The 11,486-nt window shown below is 44.6% G+C and overlaps 1 protein-coding gene across 1 annotated transcript; it reads left to right on the top strand.

Moving 5' to 3' along the window:
- The first annotated feature begins 619 nt into the window (after nt 1-619).
- On the top strand, nt 620-1,827 carry LOC137352809 (probable G-protein coupled receptor 139). The gene is made up of 2 exons (XM_068018665.1): nt 620-710; nt 917-1,827. Exons 1-2 carry the CDS (start codon nt 620-622, stop codon nt 1,825-1,827), a joined length of 1,002 nt encoding a protein of 333 aa, XP_067874766.1.
- Nucleotides 1,828-11,486: the final 9,659 nt, after the last annotated feature.

Here is an 11,486-nt window from a genome sequence, read left to right as displayed (position 1 = left end):
CAACCTGCCAGTTGCACACCATTAGAGGATTTTACCACCCTTAAAACAAGCTCTGAAACCCTTAGTCCCTTTAACTCTGCCATATCCATCCTCCATTAAGGGTGGGAGGAGATGGGGATGTGCCTGATCCTCAACGATTTCACTCTTCTCATTTGTTCGAGCGCAGATGGTAACAGGACTGAATGAGATAACTGGGGCGAGATGTTCCGACATTTTAACTTCATAGAGTTCCTATTTCATTCTTTATCGGTTCCCCACCATGATACCAGCTTAATTCATAGCCTTTGCTTTTACTCGGGAAGGCAGGACTCTGGAACAAGCATCAGAACCGGTGTGGTCCAAACAAGGAACACGGGGTAGGATTCTGTCTGATATCAGTGATGCCCAATCCCAATAACTGGAGCGAAAGAGAGTGGCGACATCTCTCATCGCTCGGTTTTTTATTCCGCCCCCCCCCCCCCCCACCCCTTGGAAGTGGTCTTCCAGTCTGGCGTCTGGCCGGAGGACAGTGAGGTGTTGGGCATGGATTACTCCTAGTTAGGTGGTTTGATTGGGTCAGTGGTCTAACATGATGTCTTAGGAAGACCAGAGATAAACCTGTAAAACAGATTACTCGGAAATGTCCAACATCATTGAAATATTTATATTTCTAACCCGGGGCCTGGGAGCAGTTGTCTGTCCGTTTCCTGTCCTAACTATTGAACCCAGAGGTAGCTGGGTCAGAGGAATCTTGGAGTTTGTGTTAAATTTGAAGAATTTTATTCCTTGACCCAACCTCAACACCGACTACCTCATCCATCCCCCTACCCCCACACCCATCGCATCTGTTTGTTTGAGAAGACCCTTTTTGTCAGGGTCAAACATGGAGGAAGTTTGATCAGTTCATTTTTTTAGTCTCGTCTCCCTTATCTTACAGTTAATTTACTGGCGATTGTGATCCTGTCCAGGAGAAATTGTGGTCTCTCCACTGGCACCACTCGCTACCTGGTGGCCATGGCAATTGCGGATCTACTGTTCGTTTTCACGGAAGTCATACTGTGGCGTATTGGATATTATTATTTCTCAGAATCTTTTCTCTGCATTACCCCTGTGTGTAGTGTTATCGCTGTCCTGAGACTGGCAGCCAGAGAGTGTTCTGTCTGGTACACTGTTGCTTTCTCCTTTGACCGTTATGTAGCCATTTGTTGCCGGAAGCTGAAAACAAAATATTGCACCAAGAAGACTGCGGCCGTGGTTCTAGCAACAACCTGCATTATACTCAGTTTAGGTAACGTACCTTTCTACTTTACATACGAACCTGGAGATATAATCGACAATGTACCATGGAATTGTTATACAAAACCAAACTATTATACTGATCCCGGATGGGTGGCATTTGACTTGTTTGATGTGATTTTAACACCATTGCTCCCATTCTCTTTCATTCTGTTCCTCAATGCTTTGACTGTCAGACACATTTTACTGGCCAGTCGAGTCCGTAAGGGATTGAGGGGTCAGATCAATGGAGAAAATCGCAGTGACCCAGAGATGGAGAGCAGAAAGAAGTCGATGATTTTACTCTTCACTATATCTGGCAGCTTCATTCTTCTGTGGTCTGTGTATGTGTTGGACTTCTTATATTATAACATTGCAGGAACAAATCCTAGGGCTTACAACAGTTCTGAATTCATATTTGAACGGGTTGGATTGATGCTGATGAATTTAAGTTGCTGCACTAATACCTTTATTTATGGGGCGACTCAGTCAAAGTTCAGAGAGCAGCTGAAGAGAGCAGTGACATATCCGGTTGCATCAATTGTCCAATTATTGCATACACAAAACAACTGAGAGTGTCCTGGAGATAAGTACTATTGTTTCCAGTCAATGAATGTAATATTTATTCGCAACTGTAAAGAGGTGACCAAGAGCTGGATGGGAGGAGTAACACTGGTGGTGTTGATTTCTGAGTGGTCATACCAAATAGCAGCAGTACGGCAGGCACGAGGAGACCTTCAGAGGAGCGGATGCAAAGGGGCAGGATGGGAGTCAGAACGGCCGCTGCAGGACAAGAAGGGAAAAAAGAGAGATAGTCTCTCCTTCAGCTGCACGAGTTCGATTTGCAGCTCCTCACATCAGCTCAGAAAGTCAAATTTTGTTTCTGTAAATACAAAATGCCACGGATGTTTGAAATCACGTGTCAATTGATTTTTACTTTTGGTTTTATTTTGGCAACACATTATTGATTCATTCTCCAAACCATTGCACCCAGCAGTCACAGCCAGCTGTCCCTCGCTCTCTTCTCTCACCCTGAGTCAAATGGTAGTGGTATGGTATTTGCAACTGGACAAGCACAGCCGGCAGGCTCTGGTAGGGAAACGGGAATAGGGGGCTCGAGTGGGGTTCGGATCAGCACAGGAACCAACAACACCCAACGGCCCTGGCCTCTCAGCTTGAAGGCTGTTTGGATGGGCAGTGCTGAGTCCCTTCCTGTCCTGTTAGTTGATACTTTCAACAGTTCCCTAGCCTCACGTTCTGTCCCTCTCTCCTTGAACTCTGCCGGCATTATCCCTCTCCTCAGAAAACAACACTTGATCCCTCTGTCCTTGCAAACTCATGTCCCATATCCAGCCTCTCTATCCTATCCAAAATTCCTTAAATGTGTTGTCATCTCTCAAATGCGTGGTCGTCTTTTCCAGAACTCCGTGTTCGAATTTCCACAGTCGTTTCTCGCCCCGACTAATATAGCAAAATGGATCTTATCAAAGTCACAAATGACATCGTATGTGAGTGTGACAAATTTAAACTTAAAACCCCTTTGCCTTCCCGACTGGTCTGTGGCCGTTGACACAGTTGACCGCACCATTCTCTTCCAAAGTTTCCTCACTGCCATCCAAATGGTTGGGAATGCACTCGCCTGTCCCATTTTTATTTATCTAATCGCAGCGAGGGTATTATTTACAATTGACTCTATTCCTCCTCCTGCATTGTAGTCTCTGCTGTCACCTCGGAAACGACCCTTTGCTCGATCATTCATCTTGGTAACAGCCTGCGGATGAAGCAAACTGTTCAAACTTTAGTCTTACATGCGATCCTAAGCTAAACGGCTGACAGCATATCCATTACTAAAACTATCCATTTCCATCTCTTTAACATTGCTCCATTTCACCCCTAACACATCTAAATTCCTGGTTAAACCATCATCCATGCCATTGTTTCCTCTTGACTTGACGATTCCAATACATTCCTGGACAGCCTCACACATTCTTATCGCTGTAAACTGTAAGTCATTCAAAATACGGCTGCTGCTATCCTCACTCGGACTGAATCCCGTTCGCCCATCACTCGTTGTACTCTGCGACCTACCTTGGCTCCCAGGCAAGTAACGATCGCCTCACTACCATCTTTCCAGCACAACATTCCTCATCTTTGTAACGTCCTGCAGTTCTGAAAAGACGTTAGCCTCCTCCAGACCCGACAACCCGTTCATTCTCTGTAACCTCCACCAGTCCCGATCACCCATCAGGATATGCACGCTGTGTTAATTCTGGTCTCTTGAGTATCACTAATATTAATCACTCCACCATTGATGACCGTGCTTGTAGCAACTTTCCTTTCTATCTGCGTATATTCCTGTTTACTCCTGTTTGGCATGCATAACGCGAATATTATGGGCTTCTCTTGACCATTCATCTCGGACATGCTTGATGATTCTTTCAGCTCCATAGTTCGAAGAGTCATATGCTAACTTTAGGTCACAATTTTCCTCGAAGTAAACAAGTAATAAATCGCCATTCAAACTTATTTTACGTGTTTCATAAGCATTTTGCTGTGCTTTCGACTATTGCTATTACACATCTTTCTTGAACAGCTCATGTAGTGGAAGTAACACTGTTGGAGACTCAGGAAAAATCGTGAGTTGTATTGGGCCATGGGAATAATTCTAATTGCAGGCACATCGTTTGGCTTGAGAGCATTTACTACAATCTTTAGCCTTTCATTCCCTACCGGTAGTTCCTCTTCTTTATTTTCAATCTGAGGTACACTAACTCAAATTGCGCGAAAGCAAATTTCCTCTTTTTCAACATCACAATGTGATCATTGGGCCTGTTTAACACGGAATCCAATAGTTGAGAGTTCTCTTCTTCTGTGGTGGTCATGTTCAACACATCATCATGGTTGTACAGCCAACGCATCAGTCCATGAAACATCCTATCCATTTTTTGCTTGCAAGATTTTTGAAGAAATCTTCACACCATAGGACAGTTTTGTCTAGAATAACCGCAAATTTGTGTTTATTGTCAGATAATGCTGACCGTTCCAATGTACATTGAGATGTGCATGAGCATGGGACAATTCTAACTTCGTGTACCACTTAGTTCCCACGAACTCTGCACACACATTTTTAGAGGTCCATACTGGATACTCATCATAATTAAGTGGCTGGCTGATTGTGCCTTTGTATTTCTCGCATAGTTTCAAGGCTCTGTCCGAATTGGGTACCACTACAATTGGGGCTACCCAACCACTCTGGTCCTCTCTATCTTCTTTAGTTCCTCTTCAATCTGAGCGCATCAAGAACCTGCCTATCCTTGCACTATAATAATTTTGTACCAGGCCCAAATGGATATGCGCCTTCAATTATACCTTCAGAGCTATCCTCAAAAATTTTTCTGTAGCTATGCAATTACTGATTGAGATTCTTCGTCGTCTCTACATCCAGTCTACCTCCAGCTTAGAAGGGCATTCTTTGTCCATTCACGTTGGTTTGTTGGCATTCTTTTGGGCCTCCTTATCTCGAGAGACAATGGATACGCGCCTGGAGGTGGTCAGTGGTTTGTGAAGCAGCGCCTGGAGTGGCTATAAAGGCCAATTCTGGAGTGACAGGCTCTTCCACAGGTGCTGCAGAGAAATTTGTTTGTTGGGGCTGTTGCACAGTTGGCTCTCCCCTTGCGCCACTGTCTTTTTTCCTGCCAACTACTAAGTCTCTTCGACTCGCCACAATTTAGCCCTGTCTTTATGGCTGCCCGCCAGCTCTGGCGAATGCTGGCAACTGACTCCCACGACTTGTGATCAATGTCACACGATTTCATGTCGCGTTTGCAGACGTCTTTATAACGGAGACATGGACGGCCGGTGGGTCTGATACCAGTGGCGAGCTCGCTGTACAATGTGTCTTTGGGGATCCTGCCATCTTCCATGCGGCTCACATGGCCAAGCCATGTTGGCATATCTCACCAAAAATGGGTAACTTGAGACACTTGCTCTTATGATGGAGGTCGCACTTCATTTACCCACAGGTTTCTGACATCTTACCACAGTAGGTTTCCAACTGAACTGTTCTCTCATTTGAAGGTTTTTCACTGAATTTGCTCTCGTATGAACCGCTATTCCTAATCAAGCACTCTGTAAAGTTATCAATGCTCATACTCCTATGATGCAGATTTAACAGCACCTTTGCACAAAGGTTTCTGTCAGTTAAGTGCTGGTGGCATCAGTGCTGTACAGTCCTAGCTCCTCTCGGCTGACGCATTCTGGATTCACTTCAACAGTGTGAACTTCACCTGTGTTGCATCTCTGTTTTCCATTGCTATGAGGAAGTCTTCTCTTTCCTGCTTTGGTTTCCACTCAGCAAGCAGTTGCAATGTCGTCTATCTTCTGGCAATTGAAGGATTTTTATACTGATTTACCCGTGTCATGTTGTTACCCTTATAGCGTTTGTAAGTCAATAAAAGTCTTTCAAAAGTTTTTATTTCTGATGAGCTAGTCCCACTTTAGACTTGGCACAAGCCTCTTGAAAGTGGACAGCAACTGTACCAGGCATATACAGAGGATGCAATTCCAAACACGAAAAAATATGATGCCATCTTCATGGTACAAGCTATCGTACACGCTCGATCAATCGTGTAAATGCGTGGATTGTAACAATGATTGGATTTTTTTCATCCACCAATCTACACACCAATCCAGCTCGTAATGTTTTCTGGTTCCACTTTTACAGCTTTCCTTTATCTCTAGTGGCTTAGGATTAAAATCATCCTCCTTTTACAACACACTCCTGCCTCATTTCACACATTCTATTCTCCGTAAACATAAGTTCAACCTAAACACTACTCGTGCACAACACGCACAACGTCCCATTCCTCTATCACCCCTTAGCTGGCTGAGCTACATTGGCTCCCTGTCAAGCAACCTTTTGATTTTAAAATTCACATGCATATTTAATTAAATCTGTCCAAATCCTCGCCTCTCCATATCACTGTAATTTCCTCCAACCCCTCAATCCTCCAAAATATCTGCTCTCCTCTTATTCTGGCCTCTTGTGCATCCCTAATTTTAATCATTCCGTATTTTGTGGCTGCTTCTTCCGTTGCCTCGGCCCTAAGCTCTGAAATACTCTCCCTATATCTTTCTGCCTCGCCACATAGCGTTCCCTATTTAATACAGTCCTTAAAATCTATCTCTTTGGCCATGCTTTTTTTGACATCTGACCTAATATCTCCATATGTGGCTCTGTGTTATGCTTAATTTTATAACGCCCCTGTGAAACGGCTGGACATATTTCCTTTGGTTGCTATGTAAATATATGTTGTTGTAGTACTGAGGGAGCGTGGCAATGTCGGAGGGGCATTTTTATGGATGAGACATAAAACCACATCTCTGTGTGACCTCTCCAGTAGATGTAAAAGATACAACGGCCACTATGCAAGAAGAGCATAGGATGAATTCTCCACGGTATCACAGGGCATAATATTTTCCTCAACCATTACCATTAAAAAATAAACATGTGATGTCTGGTCAGTTCTCACACTGTTGTTTTCAGGACCTTGCTGTTTGCAACCACTGTTTCTCTACATTGCTACACTCTGACATTGTCCTTCATTGTCTGTGAAGTACCCTGGTAAGCAGTGGTGTGATGGATTGATCTGTATCAAACCACTTTTCCTTTATTTCTATGCCAGTCATATAGACTCGAAGGCGTTTTTATAGTGGACATTGAATCAGTCGAGGAAGAGTGGAACTCTTTTGGCCTCTAAGCTTATTTGTCAGCAGGGAGCTGAAAATGTTTGACGAGAGAACAAACCATCTCTTCCCACACAACTTCCTAAACGTAGAGCCCATGCCACAGTTTCGATGATGTTTAAAATATCCCTCACACATTCCACATCAGTACAACAAGCTGCTTGCTTATAACAACCAATATGCATTTACATAGCGCCTTTTAACACTGGTAAAAGCTTCGTAAGGGGCTTCGTAGGGGAATTAATCATGCTATAATTTGACACTGATCGAGATGGAGATATTAGTAGAGGTGTGCAAAAACTATCTCCAAGAGATAGATCATAAGGAACGTCCTGAATGGAGCCTTAGAGTTCCCTCTAAGTTGCATGGCAGTGCAGCAAAGAAACTTCAGGTAACAAGTCGGCTCCTTTACTCACTGTCTCTGAATGGTTGCACAGAAAATTCAAAACGGCAGCAAACATAAAAATAAAAATTCACCCGCATACTCAAATAAAAAAAAATACATGGATTACAGGTGTAGAAATTGTAAGACAGCATTGCTAAACGTCGGGTCTCAGCGGTTCTCAGCGGTGAATGCACGTCCATGTTGAGTGGAGCATTGAGAATCCGGGATGCACAGTGTTCAATATGCAGGAGTGAAGTGTTCTGATATGGTTGTAGGGGCCGGAGGATGCTACTGAGATAGGGTGGTTTGCAGGGGTTTTGCAGTTTACAGTCATAGGACGAGGAGGAGGAATGGAGGAGAATGCAGAGAAATGGACCATTGTAGGACTCGTGGATATTATATAGATGGGGAGGGTTAGGGAGCTGGAGAGGAAAAAAACAAAATGAAGGAAGGAAATAAGGGTTAGATGAGGTTGCAGAGTTAGGGAAGGTTGCGGAGACTGGAGAAGATAACAGTGATTGGGATGGTCGTAGGGGCTGGAAGAGGATACTGAGATAGGGAATGTTGTAGGGACCAGAGCAGCTGACAGAGATGGGGGCGGGCGGGGTCGATAGCAGGTGGGCGTGTTTACAGTGATAGGGAGTTTTGTATGGCTACAGTATAATTGCCGAGATAGAGAGTGTTGTAGGAGCTGAAGAGGGCTGTAGGACATCACAGAGATAGGTGTGGCTGGAGGGCTGGACGAGGATACAGAGATAGGGAGATGTGTAAGAATAGAGGACACTACATAAATAGGGAAGGTTGCATTACTGTAGGTGAATGCAGAGTAGGATGGCTTAGAGTCAAAGGGTCATAGAGTTATACAGCACAGAAACAGGGCTTTGGTCCATCGTGCCTGTGCTGACCATCCAGCATCCAACTATTCTAACCCCAAATTCCTGCACTTGGTCCGTAGCTTTGTATGCTATGGCGTTTCAAATTGCCATCTAAATACTTCATAAATGATTTAAGGTTCCTGCCTCCACCACATTACAGGCAGTGCGTTCCAGATTTCAACAACCCGCTGGGTAAAAAAAAAAACCTTTCCACATATCCCCTCTACACCTCCTACCCCTTAATCAAAATTTATGCCCCCTCATTCTTGACCCCCTCCGCTAAGGGAAAAGGTTTCTTCCTATCTAACATATCAATGCCGCTCATAATCTTGTACACCTCAATCATGTCCCCCTTCAGTCTTCTCCGCTGTCAGGAAAACTACCCTAGCCTTTTCAGTCTCTATTCATAGCTGAAATGCTCCAGTCCAGGCAACACCCTGGTGAATCTCCTCTGCATCCTATCCAGTGCAATCACATCCTTCCTGTAGTGTGGTGACCAGAACTGCAGCTACGGCCTAACTAGCGTTTTATACAGCTCCATCATAACCTCCCTGCTCTTATACTCTATGCCTCGGCTAATAAAGGCAAGTATCCCATATGCCTTCCTAACCACCTTATTTATTTCTGCTGCTGCCTTCAGTGATTGATGGACAAGTACACCTAGGTCCTTCTTACCTTCTGTACTTCCATGAGTCCTAACGTCCATTGTGTATTTCCTTGCCTTGTTAACCCTCCCAAAATGCATTTACCTCATACTTTTCAGGATTAACTTCCATTGCCACCGCTTCACCCATCTTACCATCCCATCTATATCTCCCTGTAATCTAAGGCTTTCCTCCTCACGATTTACAACACCAACAATTTTTGTATCATCTGCGAACTTACTGATCATACTTCTTATATTCATGTCTAATTCATTGATGTACACTACAAACAGCAAGGGTTCCAGCACCGATTCCTGTGGTAAACCATTGGTCACAGGCTTCCAATCGCAAAACCAACCCTCGACCGTTACCCTAAGCCTGCTGCCACTAAGCCAGTTTTGGATCCAATTTGCCAAATTGCCCTGAATACCATGGGCTCTTACCTTCTCAACCAATCTCCCATGCGGGACCTTATCAAAGGTCTTAGTGAAATCCATGTATGCAACATCTACTGCTTTACCGTCATCTACAAATCTCGTCACCTCCTCAAAAAAATCAATCAAGTTAGTTGGACACTATCTCCCCCTGACAAAGCCATGATGACTATCATGATTAATCCCTGCCTCCCCAAGTGGAGATTACTCCTGTCCCTCAGAATCTTTTCCAATATTTTCCCAACCACTGATGTTAGACACAGTGGCCTGTAATTACCTGGTTTATCCCTGCTACCCTTCTTATATAATGGTACCACATTCGCTGTCCTCCAGTCCTCTGGTACCTCACCTGCGGCCAGAGAGGGTTTGAAAAGTTGTGTCAAAGCCCCTGCTATCTCTTCCCTTGACTCATGTAACAGCCTGGGATACACTTCATCTGGGCCTAAAGATATATCCACTTTTAAGGCGGCTAAAGCAGCTAATACTACCTCCCTATCAATGCTATTATGTTCAAGTATATCACAATCCCACTCTTTGATCTCGACACCGACATTGCCTTCTCCACAGTGAACACAGATGAAAAGAATACATTAAAAACCTCACCTATGTCCTCCGCTTCACCACACAGATTGCCACGTCTGTCACTCATGGGCCCTATTCTTTCGCCTGTTAACCTCTTGCCCTTAATATACTTAGAAAACATCTTAGGATTTTCCTTTATCTTGCCCGCCAGTGTTTTTTCCTGTCCCATATTCGCTCTCTTAATTACTTTTTGTAAGTCCCACCCTACTCTTTCTATACTCCTCTAGCGTTTCCATTGTTTTCAGCACTTCGGCTCTGCCGTAAGCCTCTTTTTTTTTCCTGCTCCAATCCTCCATACCGCTTGACATCCAGGATTCCCTGGCCCTGTTTGTCCGACCCTTCACCTTTATTGGCACATGTTATCTCTGAACTCTCACAATTTCCTCTTTGAGTGACCCACCACTGATGTGATGTAGACTTTCCTGCACGTAGATGCTAACAGTCTACTTTGGCCAGATTCTGTTATTTCATATTGAAATGCTCCAAGAGCACAAAATGCAGTCTGGGTGAGGGACTTCAATGTCCATCACCAGGAGTGGCTCGGTAGCACCACTACTGAACGAGCTGGTCGAGTCTTAAAAAGCATAACTGCTTGACTGGGTCTGCGGCAGGTGGTGGGGGAACCAACACGAGGGAAAAACAGACTTGACCACATTCTCACCAATCTGCTTGCCGCAGATGCTCCTGTCCATGGCAGTATTGGTAGGAGGGCACAAAGGTTGGTGGAGCTGCGGATAATGATGAGGATTGTCTGAGGATACAGCAGGATATAGATCGGTTGGAGATTTGGGTGGAGAAATGGCATATGGAGTTTAATCCGGACAAATGTGAGGTAATGCATTTTGGAAGGTCTATTGCAGGTGGGGGGTATACAGTAAATGGCAGAGCCCTCAGGACTATTGACAGGCAGAGAGATCTGGGCGTACAGGTCCACAGGTCACTGAAAGTGGCAACGCAGTTGGATAAGGTAGTCAAGAAGGCATACGGCATGCTTGCCTTCATCGGTAAGGGCATAGAGTATAAAAATTGGCAAGTCATGTTGCAGCTGTACCGAACTTTAGTTAGGCCACACTTAGAATATTGCGTGCAATTCTGGTCGCCACACTACCAGAAGGAATTGGAGGCTTTGGAAAAGGTACAGAGGAAGTTTACCAGGATGTTGCCTGGTCTGGAGCGCATTAGCTATGAGGAGAGGTTGGAAAAACTCGGATTGTTTTCACTGGAACGACGGAGGTGGAGGGGCGACATGATAGAGGTTTACAAATTTATGAGCGGCATGGACAGAGTGGATATTCAGAAGCTTTTTTCCAGGGTAGAAGAGTCAGTTACTAGGGGACATAGGTTTAAGGTGTGAGGGGCAAAGTTTAGAGGTGATGTGCAAGCAAGTTTTTTACACAGAGGGTGGTGAGTGCTTGGAACTTTCTGCCAGGGGAGGTGGTGGAAGCAGGTACGATAGCGATGCTTAAGACACAACTTGACAAATATATGAATAGGAAGGGAATAGAGGGATATGGGCACTGTAAGTGCAGAAGGTGTTAGTTTAGGCAGGCATCAAGATCGGCGCAGG

Source organism: Heterodontus francisci, chromosome 39 (genome assembly GCF_036365525.1).
Source record: "Heterodontus francisci isolate sHetFra1 chromosome 39, sHetFra1.hap1, whole genome shotgun sequence".
Classification (NCBI taxonomy): Eukaryota; Metazoa; Chordata; class Chondrichthyes; order Heterodontiformes; family Heterodontidae; genus Heterodontus; species Heterodontus francisci.
Note: the sequence above shows the minus strand (reverse complement) of the source record. Positions and strands in the feature narration are given on the sequence as shown.